Source organism: Acyrthosiphon pisum, chromosome A1 (assembly GCF_005508785.2).
Source record: "Acyrthosiphon pisum isolate AL4f chromosome A1, pea_aphid_22Mar2018_4r6ur, whole genome shotgun sequence".
NCBI lineage: Eukaryota > Metazoa > Arthropoda > Insecta > Hemiptera > Aphididae > Acyrthosiphon > Acyrthosiphon pisum.
Window position 1 is genome coordinate 29,619,662 of NC_042494.1, and position 22,854 is coordinate 29,642,515.

Below are 22,854 nucleotides of genomic sequence, written 5' to 3' on the forward strand. Positions count from 1 at the left end.
CCCCCCCCCCTGTGAGCGTCCTTGATTACGAGACATTTCATAAACAATAAGACAAGCTATAATAAAATACTATCGTCGTTGTCGTAGACGATTTCCTGGGAAAATATAGATATTATTTTGCTAAAAATAAACGGATACAAAATCCACAACTTCAAGATTTTGAAGTGATAGATAACATTTTAAATATATATTTTTTTTTTTTTAAAGACGTTTATTTTATGAATATTTACAATCTGTACAAGGAGGCACAATAAGTAAAAGGTTTAACATAAGATATAAATGGGACAGAGAATGACATGAAGGAGCCTCACATTTGAAGCACCTGAGCTTAAAATAATTTAATTTGATTTAATTTCCTTAAAAGTTATGCATTAAGTGTTGAGTAGGTCTCTGGGCCAATTTCTTTTGAGACGTCTTGGCGGGTTTTTTGGAAGATGGTTGGAGTGAAGTAGAGCGATGAGGCAGTTGGGGTGGTCTGCCGTTTTGGAATGGAAGCGAGTGTAGAATTTGGCAGCTGTTTGTTTGATTGTAGAAATTTTTAGCTCATTGTGAAGGCTGATATTTGTAACGTACCAGGGGGCATTCACAGTCATTCGTAGGCAAATGGCTTGGAAAGCTTGGATAGTTCTGGTGTTAGCTGGTTTGGCTGAACCCCAGAGGGCGATTCTGAAGGACCAAATAGGTAGAAGTAAGCTCTTATATAATAGTAGTCTTAAAATATGCAGGCGGCTGTTCAGTTGTTTACGTTTATTTTTTAGGTGAGGGCCCCAGGTCAGTCTTTTGTCAAAGATTAGACCGAGGTATTTTACTTCATTAGTCTGAAGTATGATTTCGTTGTTGAACGTTAAAGGGGGTGGTACTCCCGGACGGAGTTCAAATGTAACATGAGCTGATTTGGAGTCGTTGACTTTGATTTTTCATGACTTGAACCAGTGGGAAAGGATGTCCAAGTGGTTTTGAAGTCGGAGATTTGCTTCATGAATGTCGTGGCTGGAGGAGAGTACGGCTGTGTCGTCGGCGTAGGTCCCGATAAGGGTATTGACTGAGGTAGGGATGTCTGCTGTGAATAAAGTATAGAGGAAAGGAGCGATGTCACTACCTTGTGGGACGCCTGCTAAGATCGTTTGCAAACTGGAGAGTGTTGTATTTATTTTAACTCTGAAGCTTCTGTCGTTTAGGTAAGATTTGAGAAGTAAGTAGTATGGCGCCGGGAAGATTTTTTTAAGTTTGAATAACAAGCCGTCATGCCACACGGTATCGAATGCCTGAGCCACGTCTAGTAAAAGATCGGAACAATATTTTCTAGTTTCAAGTGTTGTAGCGATATAGTCTACTACCCTGTGTAGTTGGTGAAACGTTGCGTGGCTGACGCGGAAACCAAATTGAAAATCGGGAAGAGCATTTTGCTTTATAGCGATGGCAGTGAGTCTCTTGAGAAGAATTTTCTCAAATATTTTACCGAGTGTGGGAAGAAGACTAATTGGTCTATAGGATTCAGGAGTGTCAGGAGGTTTTCCAGGTTTTGGGATGGTTATTATCATGGCTGATTTCCAGGAGTTTGGGAAATAGGACAGACGGAAAATAGCATTAAAAATATATGTGAGAAGGATAATGGTTTTTGGTGGTAGGTTTTTGACTGTTGAGTTATTTATGCCATCGTGGCCTGGTGATTTGTTTTTCTTCAATTTTTTGATAACCGAAAGAACTTCCCCGGGTGACGTAGGCGATGCTGGTGGAGCCATTGGTAGAGGTGATGAAATGAATTCTTCCACTCCTAGCAGATGAGGAGTTTCTGGAGAGATGTTGTGGGATTTTAAATATTATATATACCTAATTTTACAAAATCAAAATAAATATTTAACATAATTTTGCCACCCTTCAAAATTTGCCACCCTATGCGACCGCATAGTTCGTAGTGCCTTAAATCCGCCCCTGGTTTTATACAAATCATGGTACATTTTAAATTATTCAAAAAACTTTGAATTTAAAAATCTTAACCTATATTATGTACTTACAACATAAATATATTTCCTTTTGTCCTTTTATAGTATAATATTATTATGACTAGTAATTTCCAATTATTTTTATTCAAAAATATATTGAATTAATTTACTCGCGCTGTGCAATAATAATTCGAGTAGGTATGTAATTTTAATAGAATAATACATTTATAGAGACATAGAAGTGTATGGTAGGTATTTATATATATATATTATCTTAATATAATTAGAGTCGTCTTATATACCTATTATAATTATGTGTTTTCTTGTGATGGAAATGACAATACGTCTTGTTGATGAATGACTTCGTTCTTCTCTCGTATACCTACCAAGGAAATTTGAATTATAAACTACAAGAGAAAATTAATTAATTTTACTCCTGATCGCAACAGCAATTTAACGTAGAGGTATATGTATTAATTTCACGCGATTTTCTTGAACTAAAATAAGTAATAATGTACATTTTTAATCACTTTTAGAAGACTAATTCTGAGAGAATTATTTTGAACGAAATTTGCCTAAATTAATAAATATAATATTATAACCCTTTAAAGTCGAACAATATAACAACTATTAGAGTATTGCTTTATTATAGTTATTGTTTTAATTGTATACTTATACAGAGACTATAGAGACAAAATATTATAGATATTTAAAATATGTACAAAGTACTATAACAGTGGCGTCGGAGAAGGGGGAGGGCAGAGGAGGAAATTGACCCCTCGGTTAAAATCCAAGGGGGGCAAAAGTATAATTTTGCCCCCTACCACATTAAAATTGAAGGGTAAAACATTTTTGTCAATATAATATATATATATAAATGAATGTTTGTGTGTAGATTAGACCTCTGGGAAGAAGACAGGCTAATTTATTTAAATTTGGTTTTTTTTATTCATCAGATTTTAGTATGGTTAGGTTAGGTTAGGATTTTGTATTAATTGATTATATTAATCCACCATAGGTACCTATAACTTTGATACTTCAGAGTTATATCATACATTTACGTACAAACAGCACGGGGTTCGCGATCTACCACAGGTAGATTGCCTACTTGATAATATACTGCTGCGAATCAGAATTTTTATTCCGGGCAACGGAAAAGTTAAGATAAATTTTGAACACCATACACCGAATATTAAACAACGAATTGAACAAAGTTTGAGTCATATAGAGTTGGTACATTTAACGGGCAACGAAGTGCACGGGATCAGCTAGTCATAGGCGTAATTTCAACTTTTAACTTGGGGGGGGGGCTGAATATATTAAAGGCAAGCATACCATTGCAATATAGCATATTAAAATTATATGTCTTAGGTTTTTTTTTTTTTGGGGGGGGGCTTTAGCACCCCCCAAGTCCCCCCTCAATTTGCGCCTATGCAACTAGTAAACTATTGATTTGGTACTTTTATGAAAAAAAGAGAGAATTCAGTAAATAAATATATTTATTATTATTATATTATAATATTTCGAGTAACCGTATTAGATTATTACTCACGGCATTAGTAAAATTTCAATTTTAATTCTAGTGAGTCAAATATTTATTTTTATTTTTCTATTACATATACGTACAAAATATTTAATATATTATACTAGGTAATATAAATAATTAAATATATTAAAATAGTAAAATATAGTCATTTGATATATAAAAATAGACAAATATGTAAAAGTATAAAATGTATATAATATATGTATTATTATATTATTTAAATAATACCGAGTATCAATAATTAATATTTTATAAATTATTGTTAATTTATATAGTTATAACTCTAAATCCAAAGACCTTATAATGACATAGTAGTCATAATACAATTTATTATTTATTATTATTAATAGGTATTAAATTTATTATAGTAGGTATTATTGATTTTGCTATTCTGGGACACCTTTTATTTGAGTACAAATGTATAGGTACTAGTAAGTCATAAATTGTTAGAGCTTTCACGTAGGTATTAAATAAAAACTATTTTAATAGGTTACAATACTTTACATAAAATATGATTATTAGAATATAGTATATACACAATACACTTTAGTCATAAACAGTATATTATACCATACTACCTACACTGTGATAATATATTGTATACCTACGTACCTATTGTAACGCATTATTTTTTCATAACAAATATTATTAGTAATACGTTTCACAGAACTTAAATAAATTTATATATTATATTATATACTTATACTATATGCAATATGGTCCATGGAGGCTATAGAATGTTATACCTTTTTGGACGAACGTCGAACGATTGAGAACATTTAAAATTAACAAATAACTTACCGCTGACCTAAAAAAAACCCAAAAAAGAATACGATTGAGAACAAATTTACGTGCAACGTTGCCATATAATTTATTTGGGTATTGAAAGATTCAGTAATATAACTATACCTAAAATAAATATTCTTGAAAAAAATCATAAATTAATAATTATAATCTTATAAAAATATAAATCACCTAATAATATGTGATATATAATATGAATGAAACATGTAATATACTAATATAATATGTAGAATTTATAAAAAAAATATATAATATGCAAAATAATTTTTTAAACACGCTCACCTCAATTTATTCTGATTTTTAGAATTTTTAAGTTTACCTGAAGATCATATTTTCAAATTCCTGCTAATTTTGTATTACTCAATGAGTGTCCTGTGGCGATACAAACCTCAATCTTTGAAATGAAAATCGCCTTATATTGTGTGTGATTCTCATTAAAATGTTGATGTATCTAAATCAAAATTCTAACAAGTAGTTTTTGAATTCATAAAATGTTCATACTAAGGATAACAATCCTTAAATATGGTGCTAAAATATTATCGTGTTCAAATATCGTTCGATTAAATTTGGCAACGTTGGAAAATAAATTAAATATCGAGCATTCTCAATCGTGCTACCAAAAATAACGTTCTCAATCATACCGTTCTCAATCGTATTTTACCACCGTGCAGGGGCGTCATTTGGGGGGGGGGCAGGGTGTGCACTCGCACACCTGTAATTTTGTTGTCCACAATTGGCCTAGGCCTAATTAATACTATGGCCAGATGGCCTTCAGTTTGCCAATCTTTAATTGTGCATGCACCGCAGCTATTCACTGATAATCATAAATAATATTATAATATTGTGTTCTTTAATTTGATAATTGATAAATTGATATCGGTATCACTTTATCCACTGGCACACACAAATATGTGCAAGTGGTAAGTGGCTACTGACAGGGGCGGACTGGCTATTTTTGGCCCGGGGTGCAAAATTAATTAGGGGCCCGTAATTTTTTTTCAAACCTACCTAAATTAGGAAAGATCCCTTAGTTTTATAAGTAAATATAAAAAAAAATTAAGAATAATATGTTGTTTATTTGTAGATATGTTGAAATATGTTATTTTATTTTTATTTTGTATAATACCGTATTATACCAGTATTATACCGTATACCGACTGTGGTAATCGAGGGCCCGGATCATAAATACAAACGGGGGCCCGGGGTGCTACTTGGTGTATAGCACCCTGGGCCAGTCCGCCCCTGGTTACTGATAGACAAAAGACATAATAATAATAATATGCATCTATTCTATCTAAAAATATCTTTACTATACACTATACAGTATATATACAGAATGTATAAACGGTAAAATGTAATGTGTTAACTATAAAAATATGTTTTTATTAAGTATGTTTTTGATACTGTAATGAATCTGTAATGAAAAACTGAAAACACTAGAAACGTTTTTTTAACGATTGGCCTGGAGGTGGGAAAAAATTGGCCTCTTTAATTGTTTGCACACCTTAAAAAAAACTGAAATGGCGCCCATGCCACCGTGGGGAAGTGACCGGTGATAGGTATATGATATTATACCTTAAGTTATGAAAAACCTTTTTTAAAGCAGAAATATAATAGTGTGGTTGTTTTATATGTTTGAACAATTATTGTACGGTTTTCATTATATTATTAATCTAATGACAAAATTTAAAATATTTAAAATAATTTATTATTAGAACCATATTCCATAATTAATCACACGATTTAAAAGTCATTAATTTTTTATTGTGTACATTTTAAGCACTTTTCAAAGACAGAAATCGATATAAATGTCATAAAATGTAATGAAAAAACAAATAAATTACCTAACAAACCAGCAGACCATAAAAGTTTTAAATTTAATAATTTAATCCACGATTTTAACTTTGTAGGTAATAACTGAGCTATATCCTATATACCCACCTTTATGTACTCCTTATCAATCATAAAAAACATTTAAATATTATATTGTATACGTTATTTAAATTAAATACTATAGCTCGAATGGTTTCCTCGACGTTTACAAATGTAACAAAATTAATAAATGATGAATGTATATTTAATATTGAATTAACCACATAATTAAAATATAATGAATTTAATAGAGAAACCAGCTTTCTGAATAAAATGTATATATGTATAATACCTATGTCCTATTTAAAGAGATACGGGAGGTGAACACGAATTTAGTGGATGATTTTTCTGAAAAAATTGACGTATCTGAATCAATTTTTTTAGTTATTTTTTTTGTGTTCTAAGGATAAAAGGCCCATGGTAATAGAGCACGGGCTTATAAGATATGGTGGATATAGTGATTTGAAAATTGCAGTCATTAATATTAATCTATCAACATAAATAATTTGTAAAAATGGTCCAACTGGCCAAGTATAATAAGTATACTTATACTAGTACTAGTATACTAGTTTCAATATTACCTATGTCTATCTTATATTTTTGTAAAACCATTTTAAAGACTATTATTCTTAGTACAAACATTTTAGTAAGTAAGAAACTACTTACTTATTCAAATTTAAAATTAGATACATCAAAATTTACTAAAAAATTATCCACTAATTAATTTATTGTAAAAAAGGGGGTTTGTATCGCCATAGGACACTCCATAAGTAGTACAAACAAATTTAAGAATTTTAAAAAATTGTCTTCGGGTATATTAAAAAATTCCAAAAATCAGAATTTAAATAAATCTATTATCAAAGGAAGAAAGGGGGTGAGCCTACTCTGTATAATAGATAGCACATAGTATTTGAATACTTGTTTCTTATTGTTTATATATTTTGTAAAACTGTCTGTTTAGGCATAAGCAAATATACAATAATAATAATTGTTAGGGTAAAAGCATCTAGGCCGTAAGGAAGTAATAAAAAATAATTATTTGTTAATTTGTATTGAGTTTTTGAACATTTTGATTTTTTTGTTTGATGTTTTTTGATGTTTAAAATGTTTTATTTTGCAATTATGTACGATCTTTCTTATTTTTTTAAAATTATATTGTATATCTGCACGAATGCAGTTTTAAAATTTCATACGATGCAATGATTTTTAAATGTACAAAGTTAAATGTATATTGTATGATGTATACATTATATACTATTACATGAAACACGCACAGATGCATTTGGCTGTTTGTTTGTCTAGGAAAAGCTTCGAAATAGTTGAACTGATTTTTATGTGATTTTCACAAGTATAAAAGTATTGTATTAGCCATTAGGTATATAACGTAAAAACGGATAACGATAGATAGATTATTAATTCTAACGTGGGCGTCGTTTGAAGGTTATAGGTAGATTAAAAAAAATACTCGACCAAATTTTACGAAAATGTCAGATATTGTTCTTGAAATTGTAAAAAAAGTTTATAGTTTAAGTTGAACAAAGTTCGAAAATATACCGAATCGTATGAATTCTATATGGCCAGTCCGACACGGGTGGATTACCCATCTTGGTCAAAACTGTTCCCTAAGTGAATTGCACCGACGCCGATTTTCTCGTGAAGTACCTAATATAATGTACACTAAATTTAGAGATACACGGATATACCTATAGCACCCTGCGCCGTATTTTATATTTGTTCGTTTTTTCCAGGGCGAACTGGTGAATTCTAGTTTTACTGCTAATATATACTATTTTATATTATATCCAATAAAATAAATTATAGTTTTTCTAAAACAATATATAGTAAGTACCTACCTACATTTTTCTTTCAAACTTAAAACTTTGAATGTAAAAAAAAAATAGAATAGAAATACTCGTAGGTGAAATAGCTTGCCCTAAAATGATGTGTCACTTACATTTTATTTTTTATTGGAAAAAGATTGGACATGCGTCAACAAGTTGAATATTATTATATTATTACCTGCTTAAAGTATCTAGACATGTTAGATATATGTATACCTACTGATATGAAATGTCTTTTCTAACATTAAGTTCACTATCGAATAGAAAATAAGAAGTTATGCAAATCATATTCATTTTTCAAGAAAAACCCCTGGATTTTTATAATTTCGTGGTTATATATATGTATAATGTATATATGTACATAACTGCGTAAAAATATATAACTCGTAAATTATGTTTATAGCTAGTCGGTTTGTAGTACCTTTACCCATATAGGTTTACCCAGATACAAATAGCTATACTATACGTATATACGTATACCTGTTAATGCGTTATATACAATCATTCGTAATAGTATATTATAATGACATGTAACGTGTACTCATGTCTAATGCTATTGGAAGTACTCAAGTAGGTATACCATATGCTAATAGAGTAATATGTTATATATTATGGTAGTATTATATAAGTTTTTTTTACCCTTTTTATATTTATTTCAAATAAATGATAAAATATAAATTTTACTCATACGTACACCATTGTTATTGAGAGGAATTTGTCTTTTCATCTTTCGTATAAAGAATTTAATATAACAATATATTGTACCGTCGATCGCCTCCCAGGATTCTAATAAAAAAATAACTTGATGTATTAAGGGACTCTTGATTGTTACTAAGCAGCTTAGAAAATTATATAGGTTAATACTGAATATGAACAAATTATAGTTTTTTTTATTTCAAACTACAAATGGTAGTAACCCGACAAAAAGTTAGAGAATATAACGCGTATTGCACTGATATTAAACGCATTGGATTATTTTAACCGTGTTCTGTATTAAATTTTTTTTTCGATTTTACGCAAAATATAACTTGTGAGAATTGTATTATTATAATTACGAGGGGTTAGGTTAGGTACTTTTTGATAGCTCAGCAGATAACGAATATTATTTAGATTTAATCGATAAATATGTATTTTGTGCAGTATTATTATAATCGACTAAAAATGCATAATATTTTCTATGATATCTTATTTAAAATGAATATCTTATTTAATGTAAATATTTTATTTGTTATGTATACAGTGATGCGGCAATGTAGCTCTTCATATCGGATGTCTGGTTTAGATCGGCGGACAAATGTAGACGTTCAAATTTTAAGTGCTGCTAGTAAAGCAATTGCGGAGAAATGCTTTTGGAACGCATGCAAAGCGTTATCTTTTGGATTGTTTCTGATGGCTGTCGGAGCCATAATGGCCATTATTGGTATGTACAAATTTTACATTTTACTACTCAAACGAAATACTTATTACAAAATGAAAATATTTATACATGTATTATAATAAAAATGTATATTAAAATAAATAATATTGTGCAATACTGTACATATTTGACAATACAATATGATGAATATTTTATTCGATTCTCTAGTACATTATTGTACCTAATAATTACTATGTTTTGAACAAACTGTTACATTAGGTTGGACTAGATATTATATTATAAAATAATCTACAATAGAATAATATATAATTCAAACTTATAAATTTGAAAATATGATATATAATATATAAAATTATCATAAAAATGGGTTATGTTAATTATTATAAATTGTTAAAATATTTTTTATTTTTATTTCATTTCATTAATAATATGAACTGGTAGCTCAATGGTTACATTAAAATAATAAAATTTACATGTATATTAGATAGTTTCAAATAATTAATTAATATGAAATAAGAAAATGAACAAGATATAGTATACGGATATATATTTGTATATAAAGTTATAAAGAAGAGAAAGATGGGTTTATATTGGCAATCCACATTATTCTACAAGAGGCTAATTAGCAGCATAGCTTGTACATAACCTGAGAGTAAGTTAGCTATTAGAAAATAAATTGGCTTGGACTTTTCTATCAGCTAGTGAGGAAAATTATAACGGAATAAGAACAGGAGTATTATCATGTGGCGGATGATACATTTTTAACATATATACAGGAAAATACAAAAATTTACGGTGTATGCGCTAAAAGCTAACTATGGTACTTGCGCGTTATCTACCTCATATTATGGATTATTGCGAGGCCGATTCTATTTCTAATTCTATTTTTTCCAGTGTCGTTACAATCGCACTTATCGCAATTTTTATAGATTAGCTGAGTAACTTTTATGACAATTAGACATTTAGTCAAAACCACGCTGTCACGCTGGTAGTAGTATAATACTTGTTGTATATTTCGATTATTTGGCAATGGATCTGTGGAACTTACCAACTACGGAAAAAGATGTTGTAGCTGTTTTCAAGAAAACCCTTACAACTTAGTAAATGATTGGAATAATTATTTATGGGAAGTATAATGTGTTATAACTTTGAGAGAAAGAGAAAATAAAAAAATTGGAGAAAAAAGAAAAATATTGGAAATTGACGAAAGTTTGCTCACTAAACGTAATAATAATTGTGGAAGAGTACTCCCCCAGCAATGGATTTTCGGCGGAATATGCCGTGGAACAAAAGAGGTATTTTTAGTAGAAGTTCCTGATCGGTCTACTGCTACTTTGATGTCAAAAATACATCAACACATAGAGAAAGGGACCAGGGACGTGCTCACACGCAGAAAATGTATGTGCCCCCCCCCCCGGGTTTCAAGCAAAATTGAAGGAGCTAGTCTTTTACCTAACGACCATTTTTTTTTTGTTCTTTAATCAACAACAAATTCAATTATTTATAGATTTAAATATTATATTGCTAATATAGAAACTATTATACTAATATACAATATACATTCAAAAATTAAAGAACAAAATCTGATTTTCTTGATTTTTTGCTCAATTCATTTAAAACTTCTTCTCCTATTAATGGAATTTCTTTATGAACAGCTAACATAGCTAAACCATAAGTCGAGTCTAAAATCAAAAAAATGTTAAAAAAATTGATATACATTTTTATTTTAATATCCAGAAAATACCTCAGTCATTGTGTTTCGTAGATAAGATTTCAATCTTTTGAGACAAGAAAAAGTTCTCTCGGGAGTGGATGTTGAAACAGGTAAAGTGCATAGTATTTTTAATAGAAAATGCATATTGGGAAATATTTTTTTATCACACTGTCTCAACGCTTCTAAATAATTTTTTGGATATGTTACATGCTTATTAAGTTTGGTATACCATATATGTAGTTCAGCTTTAAACTTTTAATTGTTAGCTTATCAGTATCTAGGTAAAATTCAACAAGTTCATCAAAGTTTTCTGATTAAGTTCCAGAAAATAAACACTGAAAGCCTAAAAAACAAATTTATATTTTGAGTACCTATTAAAAGTATCGGCAACCTCGGGGCAGTGTACATATTCGAAGTTGGAAGCATTTAACCATAAAATACAAACTTGGAAATGATAATATAATTCGACAAGTACATTATAAAGATGCATTATTTGTTTTATAATAAAAAATAAAAATAATACGGTCAATGCTGGGGGGGGGGTTGAACCCCATGCCCCCCCCCGTGAGCACGCCCCTGAAAGGGACGATAATTTACTCTGATTGCTGGCGGGCATATAACGCAATACAATAGATAATGGCTATGAGAATTTTACAGTGAATCATTCTTATAATTTTGTTGATCCAAGTACACATGCTCACACACAAGGAATAGAAAGACTTTGGGGATCGGCGAAATGGAGAAACAAACGCCATAGAGGTATACAGCGTGACACCATTTAGAATCTTGGCGGAATTTATGTGGAGGAATACTTATCATGATGAAAAAAAGTTCAAAGTTTTACTAAATAATATTGCAAATCATTGGCCACCACAAATTGATTTTAAATTTATTACTAAATTTTATTTTATTTTTATTTATTTTATAAATTTTACTCGTAATTCTTGACGTATAAATTTGACTATTATATTTGACATATTATTATTATATTTTATAATAATTATCATATTATCAATAAATACATTGACATTATAGCTTTGGGTAGTTTTGTATTATTATAAACGCATTACAAATATGTTGCGTTCGAAATCAAGGTAGTCGCGATAATGCACAAGTACCCTAACTATAACTAATTGTATGTGGATACCACAATACAGATGTAGATTCTCAAATAGAGCGTACTAGAGCACAGTATAGAGTTAATCGTCGTTATACATTTATTCTGAGCACAACAACGTTTCACAAAACCAAGAATTTTTAGTGTCTTACAAAAAGACGATTCTATATAGTAAAAAGATAATTATTTGTGCTAAAAACTATGCCCAAATAACTGACAGTGATCTTGCTAATTTTAGCATAGAACCACTGATAATAATCGAAGACAATTGGACGCAGAATTGTCATTTCAGTTTTTCTTAGGGTAGTGCAAAATGTTCATCAGTTTAATGTTCAGTTGGATAAAATAATAGGTATATTACAAAGCCACTCATCACCCTCACAAAATGTCAAAATGTAGATCTGTAGATCAACTTCATCGCCTTTAACAGCAATCACTAGTAATTTATTCAAGCGATGGTCGTAGTCAGTCATAATCAAGTAGGTTTTGTGCGTTTTAAAGATGAAAAAAGCGTTAGGTAGAAGCAGTTGAATAGTTAATACCGGCAGATTCATGAGAGTAAAAATAATTTTAAGTGTATCTGGAGAAGAGTTTGAAATTTCAAAAAAATTGTTTGATATTGAAAAGAAACCATTAACATCTTCACAGAATTTTTTTTTTTTTAGAAAGTAGGTTTTTGGTATTGATAAATTATTCTAATTCTAATATAACACGGAAGAGGCGAAAAACGTTTGAATTTAATTTAGGCTTATTATTATAATAATAGATGGTTTAAGATATCACGGTAGTAATGTAGGTAGTATCTTAAATAGTTAAATAATGGAATAATATAAATTATAATCAACAATTCAATCTTAATTCGTCATGACAAATTGCAATCGTGATCGTAATTCGTAATAAACTACATATCAATCAGATGTTGAAATGTTGCACTTTAATATTTATATTTTATGAAAAAAATTCTTCTCTATCGGTATGTTTCTTAAAAAATTCCAACGACTTATGATTATGAGCTCTCTGTGCGAGCAGCCAGGTTATGAGAGAGGCTGTCACTTCAGCGGCCCTGTCGTCCAAATTTGACTAGCGCATGAAAATGTGTTGTGGAAACACCTTACCTATAGGCTATATTGTATACATAGCTGACGTAATAAATTGTAGAAAAATTGTAATCATTATCGAGCAGCTAGCAAGAGTAATTTATAGAACTTAAGTAGGAATAATATGAAGATGATTTAAATCAAATAAATAATTATCAATATATTGACATAATATTAAAGCCTACTTAAAATTCCCAATATTTGTTGTATTATGTAAAAATAAACTAAATGTATAAACCATAAGCTCTATTCGGATGGATTGAGATATTAAATACAAATATAGGGTGTGTATAAAATAAGCAGAGAAAAATGCTTTCTTAGACACTAATACCACTTTCATTGAAATATCAAACTAATAAAAATATCATCAGACTGCAGAGGTTGATCCATATAATCCTTATGTTAAATCTCTTCTCATTTTCCACCCTATTTATTATATCAAAGTATCAGTGTTTTTTTTATTTTTATTTTATGTTGGAAAAATATTTTATATTTATGAAGATATATAAATATAATATATAGAATACATGATTAATAGGTAATGCTTATACGTAGTATTATAGATGTCTATACATTTCTTTCTCGAATATAAGAATTAATCAGAAAAACATTTAATATCCTGTTAAATCAAATTTATTAATAGCTGAAATCATATTTTATCGCAATAGTGACCTGCAGTAAGGTTTTATTTTTATTTATGTTTAATAATAGATTTTTAAAAGTACTCTCATGGTGCAAAAAATAGATTAAAGTACCATGGAAAAATGTAATAAATATTTCTATAATATTTTCACTCCAAGCATGATGATTAATTATATTTTATATTTTTATCGACAGAGATACCAGACATAATATTTTGTGTACATACTAAATTCAAATACGTTTAAAAAATAATATTTTGAGATTAAATTATTTCTGTTAACAATCAAAGTAATTATAACATTCACCATCAACGTCGTATTTACAAATGGAATATAATAATAGGTAAATAATAAAGTATTAAATAAAATAAAAGTGTACAATATTGTGCATAATTTTTTTTAGAAATAAATCCTACTTTATTAATATGTTATAAATATGTAGATTTTAAGGGCTATTTATGACAAACTGTCAACAAACATATAGCTGGACAATTAAACAAATATTGATGTGGTTTAATCATTACTTAATTATGATTTATGTATTAATAGGTTATTAATCAACACTTGTTAAACACCACTCACCAGTAAAATCAATTGTTGTTGTGTTTTAAAATTTATTTTGTTGTTAATTAATTCTACTCAACAGTAAACTGTAATAAAAATAATAATATACTTCATAATAAGTAGAGCGTACTTATCTATAGTTGGTTTGTTCGCTGTTGGAATTATTGAGTAATGATACATGTAGGTACCAGTTACCTACCCCACACTGACATTCGTCGAACTTATAGCCTAATCGATTGATAGATTTGCAATTTTTATGTTTACCTATATTATGTTCGTAAAATCAAACATAAATATAAATTGGGTTGAGTTGTTGAGTTGTAACTATAGTTATCTATAAATTATGCCTGTATAGAATAAAAGCAAATTAGTAAAAATATTCAAAGGTCATTTTTTTAATTTTATAATAATTTATAAGTTTATTTGAATCAAAACCCAATATTTTTATCTTTCAGTTTAATTTACTTATGTACATTATACTATATACTTATATATACTATATATTAATTAAAAATTCAACAATAACAAAATTTGTATAGAATTTTTCAGTTTTATTATTTGAAGGATTTCACTTTTATGTCTTGAGCAATTGCGTTTGATGATACATTTTTTTAATTCAATTTTAGTTTTCTGAAGTATATAGATTTGTATTTTTTTTATGAATTATAATTAAATGTTAGGTGAGCTGGTGAAATTACAATCTATATAAAAAGTAGGTAGATGGGACTTGCGTTTAAGGTTTTGAATGAGCTATAAATAAGAACTATTCTTTTTTATACCATATACATATTTGATATCTTAATTAAATGTATTGTTTCAAAATTATAAATTATTATAAATGTATTATATTTAACAAAAGTTGACTTTAATCCGATTACATGAGATGTTTAATATAGTTACCTTCAGGCTGAAAATAGTTGTAGAACTATAGAGAGTTACGTGAAACGAATAAACATTTTGATACACAAACTTTAGTGATCCTGAACCCAACAAAACAAAATCAAGTGTAGGTAACTAAAATTTAAAACTTGTTCAATTAACTTATATTCAAAGTTCAATTAAAAGAGTATGGTATATAAATCTTTAATAAAGGTACAAATCAAATGTTCTACTTTAGAAGGATTATTACAATTTGAAAACTAGGGCACTCCACCGAATGATTTATAAATTTCATTATTAAATAACTTTAATATCATTCTGAATATAGGTAAACATAGAATCCCCATTTGTTTACTAAGCTACCTTTCTATTTATATTAAAATTATTAAAGCGATGTTGGCCTTCTTTCATACAATATTAAAAGTTCACTTATGAGTTATTATCCTTATAGTACCCCAGTACCCTAGTACCCTAGTACCCTACTATATATTATACTGTAGTATTATAGCTATACAATTACATTTTGAGACGTTGAATGCAATTCTTTATTATAAATTCTTAAAATGTATACTATGGGATATTTCGGTTCTGATAATAAGTTACGAAAACAGTAGGTACATTATTAATATCACCATGATTTTGTAAGCGTTTTATTATTTATGATTTATCATTTGTGTATATAATAATATGGCATATATTAGAACTGCGTCTTATAAGTTGGTATTTTTATTACCTTTTTTCTTCTCTTTGATATTTGGATTAACATGCCCACATTAATATAAGTACTGTGTGACTTGTGAGTAGTATCCAAGCCACTTCACCCAATTCATTCTAACACAAATTCAAATTATACAAAACTAAAAATCTATTTATTTTTTCTCTTTGTACAGATAGGTAGGTATATTATTAATAAGTGTGTTGGATTTTTTTTTAAAAGTATGAGTTGACTGCCATGAGACCTTTTTTTGGAGCTCGCTGAGATTTTTAATCGTTCGGTAAAAAAAAAATTTAAATGGTCACAATATATAGAATCTGATTTAGCCTTGAAAACCATAAAAAGTCAGTCTCTATTCGAAATGTCTGCGCGTATAACTCCAACTCATGATATCCCAAAAATCGTACCAATAACAAATTTTAGAATATTGTTGAGACCCCGAATAAAAACAATAGGTTTATTAATACATAATATTTATTATATTTTTTTACACAAGTACCTAGGTATCTAAAAAACAAGAATATTAATATAAACCAAAACTACCAGTTAAACATCATCATATTTTGTAACTTATTACCTGAAATATTATATTTAAAATCATTTTGCTATCGCCTATTCGCCTATCAGTATAAAGATTCAATTTTTTTGAATTTACATACTGTTTCAATTATATTTAAAGTTTTGATTTAAATATTTAATAATCCTTCTAGCCAATTTATTGTGATTTTTTCTTGGTACCTAGCGATTTGAAATCGATTTAAAATGTAATTTATTAACATTGTTGACGAATTTTTGTACACTTTTTTATATAGGATATTATGCGGAACAGCTTTCATCAGATGACATTGTCACGAAAACTGACAGTGGTAATTCAAGTACATCCATACGTACAACAAAAACAACAAAAAAATCTTCTCATATATATAAGTTGTCATATGCCGGACCAATTGTGATGGGCGTTGGAGGTAAATATTGAGTTATGTTATTCTTTATATAGTATATTACAGAAGACATAAAGATACAATAAATTGAACAAATACCGATGAAAAATAATTTTATAAAATTATCAATGAAAATCTTAAAAATACATATGATTATCATATCTCCTAAACTAAGTACGATGTAAAACCATAATTTTATACTCTCATAAAATTGTCAAAATATAAATTTAAGAACTAATCATGTATTCCTGTGACAGTTTAACTTATACTATGCTTTATGGGTTACTGTGGATTGCCATCTTTTGCGTTCTTTGTATAACTATCACACGTTTTACCAGTCCAGAACAATATGCATTTTTGCCCTTTGAAATACTTTTATTATTAAAAAAAAATGAAAACTTAAAAAAATATGATAACTTGATAATAAATGTACAGAAAGTTTTAACGTTTTATCTTTTTGTTCTTTTGTTATCCCTAAAACTGTTGTGTTTTTCAATTCTGACAATCTCAAAGTATTATCTGTATTCTATTAAACATGACATCTGAAACTTTTTTAGCATACTTTTTTACTCTTCTCAATGTATATAAAATGGTAAAAATAAAATGATCCTTGCTTTCTTTAAATTATATGTTAAAAAACTGAAATCTATATAGTATCTATAAAATGTACAAACATTATAATTTATAATATAAAAGTGTTAAATGTGAAGGTATATAATACAATTTTAGTCGTCCGACTGTTTGAACCTTTTCAATAATAATAATATGCAGATCATCTTCTGATTATATTGTTGTACCTTTTATAGTTACAATAACAATAATTATTAAATATGTTTATACACTATATACCTAGAGTGATTCACCAATCATGATCACCCCCATTTTTCCTTTAATAATGAATTTATTCAAACTCTGATATTTAGCATTTTTTATGTAGGTAATTCTTTAGTTTTTTAATACTCTATAAACTCCTTCAGTTATACAACGAATGTCATAACAACCCTTCCTGTGACGACAATAAATTTTAATTTTCAAATTAGAAACCCTCTTATCTGCTGTAAATTATTAACTAGATATTTTTTAAAATAGGTGTCTATCTAGACATATAGTTCAAAGTTCGAAAAAACAGTTTTTCAATTATGAAATATTTATACTAAGGTTAGTAGGTAGTCCTTATTACTTAATAGTTTCCTGGTTTTATACATACATATAAACTAGATATTATAATATTGGATCAAGTGTTTATTATACTTCACCATTTTTACGAATTATATATTTGTTTGTCAATGTTAAAACTTAAAATTATAATTTGGTCATTAAACTAAAATTTGGTGTGCATTACATTATTAAGTGACGTTGTCCAAAATAGTTTATAGAAATCTTTATAAAAGATAATATTGTTTGTTCAAATTCATACCGTGATTCGCTTCGGTAATTAATAAGTGTACAAATTATATTAACTGTATTACATATTTTTTTCTATTTATAAAATTGTTTTTGAAAAGGAAGCCGTATTCTAGAAAGAAATGAAGGTAATAGCGGTTTTAAGGTGTCCGAGTTATGCTTCTGATTTTGAGCCTAACTCAAAAACGCGAACGTACTCGAAGTTGAGACCTTCACAGATTGATTATTCTTGTATCAAAAAACATCTATAGGTAGGAAATTCTGACGAAATCCTTGAAATCGTTTTCGAGAGAAAATGTAAAGGCGCGCACGTAATTATTTGTCTGTAAATACTAAGAGATAGGATTTATTACTATAATTTTCAAACCAACATACTCCCTATTCCCTATATCTTCCAAACTCATTAACGTAAATGTATTATCTTTAGTACCGGCACAAAGTTCAATAACTTAAAAACTACTCGTTCCAATTTTGATTTTGATACCTACGTCACAATTTTCAGAAAAATTTTCTGCTAAATAATTTACAGTTGAAAAGAGTGTTTTTTATTTAAAAAATAGAAGTTTGTATCTCAACAGAACACTCCTAACGCGCACCGTCCCCGGTTTGAATCCCGACCAAGGGCGCGGCATCGCTCTCTGGGCAGGTAACTATTTAGACGGCGAGACCGCCATCCCTCAACTGGGCATGGCAGAAACCTACAGATGCCCAATTAGAAATTCTGCCAAATAGGCGTCCGAACTAGACCTTCGGACCTACTCCCAGAAATAGCACCATACGCAAAAAAAAAAAATTCTCCTTAAAAAGTACAACAAATATCAAAATTTTAAATATATGGCGTATATGGCGTATATGGCTATAAGTAAGTACAATATTTAAAAATGTCAAAAATCAGATTTTTAATAACTGCAATATTACAAAAAAAAGGGAGTGAACATGCTTGTCGAATCACTTTGTGTATGTTTTTGTTTAAGAAAAACCAACAAAAATAATATACCTAATGATTCTTTATTGCTTAATAGTAATATGTTAGCACTAGGTATAAATGTACAATGTACATACTTTAGGTATTACATAGGTGAATACTTTGTAAATATATAGGACAAGTCATAAATATCAAAAATAAATCTCTTAGTAGGTACCTATTTAGAGTTTCCGTAATTATTATAAAATAATATTATATAATATTCATAGAATTATTTTCCCGAATTACAAGACACAACCAAAATCGATTTTTCCATAAAATATAAAACCAAATAAATGTGTGTCGTACAAATGAACCATTTTATAATGTTTTCTGGACTTTTTATTAAATACGACACCTATGACCCGTCGAACCGTGTCCCAATATATACAGCTTTGAACTTTAGTCTTAATAAGACGCAAAAACATAATATATATTATTACATAAATATAATAGATAGGTATTTCAGGAATTTCTTATACTACCATATAACTATATTAAAAGTTTAAACATTTAAGCTCAACATACTGTGTTTGATCAGTGATACCTAATTATAAGGCCGAGAGCCACTGGTGTAGTGACGGAGGATAATACTTGTTTCAGGGTTCATCGTGGTGGCGGCGTGCGTGATGACTTTCGAGGCGCGTGATCGGGCGGCCAAATTCATGTCCAACCAATTGAAAATAATGGGCAGTGGAGTCGGCGGGGGCCAAGTGTCGGGTCATCGTGGCCACGGTCGGCAGACGCCGTCCGCCGGTTACCTGTCCAGGGGTGACAGCGGCCGGAGCAGCTACCAGAACCCGTGTGACGGCGGACGGCACAAGATGAACAAGAGCCCGTCGGCGCCCAACCTGGCGGCGGCCGCGTTGGCATCGGCGAACCGCGGACCAGGGGGTGCCACACAATCTGGCGTCGGCAGGCTGCCCCTCAGGCACAAGCACGCGGTGCACGTGCTGTCGTCGGGTAGCGGCGGTGGCGGTGGCGCGGGCCGAACGCTGCTCAGTCCGCACACTTTGCGTCGGCAGGCCATGTCAATGGACACGCAAGACTACAACCCGCTGTTCTCGCCGCCCCCGATCCCGGCACAGCAGTTCGGGTCTGTTGACGTATAGCAACAGCAACAACTTTGGAAATTTCAACTGCAGCAACGGCAACAAGCAGGGCGGCGACGGTAGCAGGGAATCGGTCAACGATCCGATGAGGACGTCTTCCAGGGGATCGCGAGGCTCGATGGTACTGGACCTGCATGTGCCCAACGAGTGTCCGGTGACGATGCGGGTGCGGGACAGGAGCCGCCGGTCGGACACGGCCCGGCGGCACGTTCTGCGCAGGCAGACGCCCGTCGAGCTAGACGACACGATCATCGCGTACGCCGCAGCTTCAGCCATGGCAGCGGACCATCACCGGCAGCGGGCCAAGCGGTGCACGCGGTCGGCCACTTGCGACGTGCCGCACGCGGTCAAGTCGAAGCGCAGACGACAGGACTCCAGTTGCTCGGACGTGGTGGCGGCCCGTCGGAGGTCCGGTTCGCCGGTGTGCGGCGGCGTAGCCAGTGGCAGTGTCGGGGGTCGTGGCAGCGGCGGATGGCGTTCGTCGGCCAACGACGTTGTCGATGCTGCCGAGTGGGCCAGGACCGCGAACCGCGGTACTGGTGGCGATTCGGCCGTGTCGTCGCCGCAACGATTTGCCAATGACCGTTCGCCCGGGTCGACACCCATACGACAACAGTCTCAGCCGATCACAGCCGCAGTAGATGGCAGCAAAATGTCGCTGTCTAGGACGTGTTCCGACATCATGTCCATCGACAAGTCGTTCGAAGAGTCCAATTACAGTAGTTCGTAGATTTGTAGGTGATTCATTATGCGCATAACGCATAATCGACTCGTAATTGATTTCGGTCTGGACCACGTTTATCTGCTAGTAGATAACCGTGGTCAGGACACTATAATATTATTCAAACATAATACATGACATAAGACGTCATTGCAAACTGTAAATGTATATACATACCTACTTACGTCGCAATACAATAATAATATTATATACTTTATACTGCATGTCATAATATTATTATGTAACCTAAATCGCCGGCTTACATGTATATAGGTACCTAACTGACATCCGATATAAATTATTATCGTTGTAGTATTATATCATTTTTTTACATCCATACATTATCGTTGCGTCGTTCAAAACGATTATAATATGTTGTCACCAAATATTGGATTTATATATTATCTACGGGGTGATCCATTTAGAGCAAAACTCTTATTATTTCAAAAACTACTAATGTTTTTGAAAATATATTTTATAACATAATTTCAAGTCATTAAATAAACAGATTTCTACAAAAATATTTTTTTTATTTTTGTCGCTATCATTTTTTAAATGACATTTTGCATTTTTAATTCCTCATTCCAAAGCAGAATATTATGCGGAGTATTTCAATCAATAAAAATCAAATTTAATATTTTATTAGTCATAGGTAACTAGTATAAAGTTTTGATAAGTGGAGTTATGTAGTACAGGGGTACCCTGCAAAATGTGGTCCACTTCTCTCATCATATAAACTTGAAACACTTATACTACTCTACTTATAAACGATGAAATTGATTCTTATAGATCGAAATATTCCAAATAATATTCTACTTTGGAATATGAAATAAAAAAATTAATGTTATCTTTTAAAAAAAGTAAAAAACTTCAAAAATAATAACGAATTAAAATTATTTAAAAGAAATATTTTCAAAAATGTTAACGTTTTCTAAAATAACGAGTGTGCCTTACGTTGAATGGATTACTCCCAGAATTATATTCAGGTACCTATAATTCAAAAGCTAGTCAATAATAATATTACATTCTCAACCGCGAGTGGAACTGGGTACTTGGGAGTTATTTTATGCCAGTATGATAAACCAGTATATTATATTGTTACAAGTCTAATAGATTTAGGAAAGCTTAGTTGTGTATTAGTGAGTATAATAAATAATAATATGTTTGGACGAATCAAACGGGGAAAAGTAGTATTAAAGTTGATAAGCTGCGTATTACAATAATAATTGATTTTTACTAGGTATACGTTCAACTGAGAACATCGTTTTACTGCAGCGTATCACTCGTATATATAGGCTCGTAGAATGCATAATAATAATATTATATTATTAACATACTATAGGTATTTGATGGACATTATGAGATTGCAGTAATGATAGTATACGCAGACAATATTGTAGATCGTGCATGATAATATTTATAATGCAAAAACTTATTATTTAAACGCTCTCCTTGCTTTAGTCCCCATAGCAGCACAAGATAAAAAAATTTTAGAGGGGTTTTCAATTTTCATATTATTGTATAGCTGCGTTTTAATAGTGTAGCAGCAGCAATAGTTTAGGGCGCAAGGACAGTGCTGCAGCATCAGTATAGCGTGAATT

At 30.6% G+C, this 22,854-nt stretch overlaps 1 protein-coding gene across 1 annotated transcript in view; it reads left to right on the forward strand.

Annotated features, from left to right (window-relative positions):
• Positions 1-20,533, forward strand: part of LOC100568566 — a 69,944-nt gene extending 49,411 nt beyond the window's left edge. Inside the window, exons 2-4 of the mRNA XM_003246087.4 lie at positions 9,247-9,426; positions 16,924-17,076; positions 20,024-20,533. Coding sequence (XP_003246135.1) covers positions 9,249-9,426; positions 16,924-17,076; positions 20,024-20,532 — 840 coding nt within the window. The 5' untranslated portion in view covers positions 9,247-9,248 and the 3' untranslated portion in view covers position 20,533. The remainder of the gene's footprint in view (positions 1-9,246; positions 9,427-16,923; positions 17,077-20,023) is intronic.
• Positions 20,534-22,854: the final 2,321 nt, after the last annotated feature.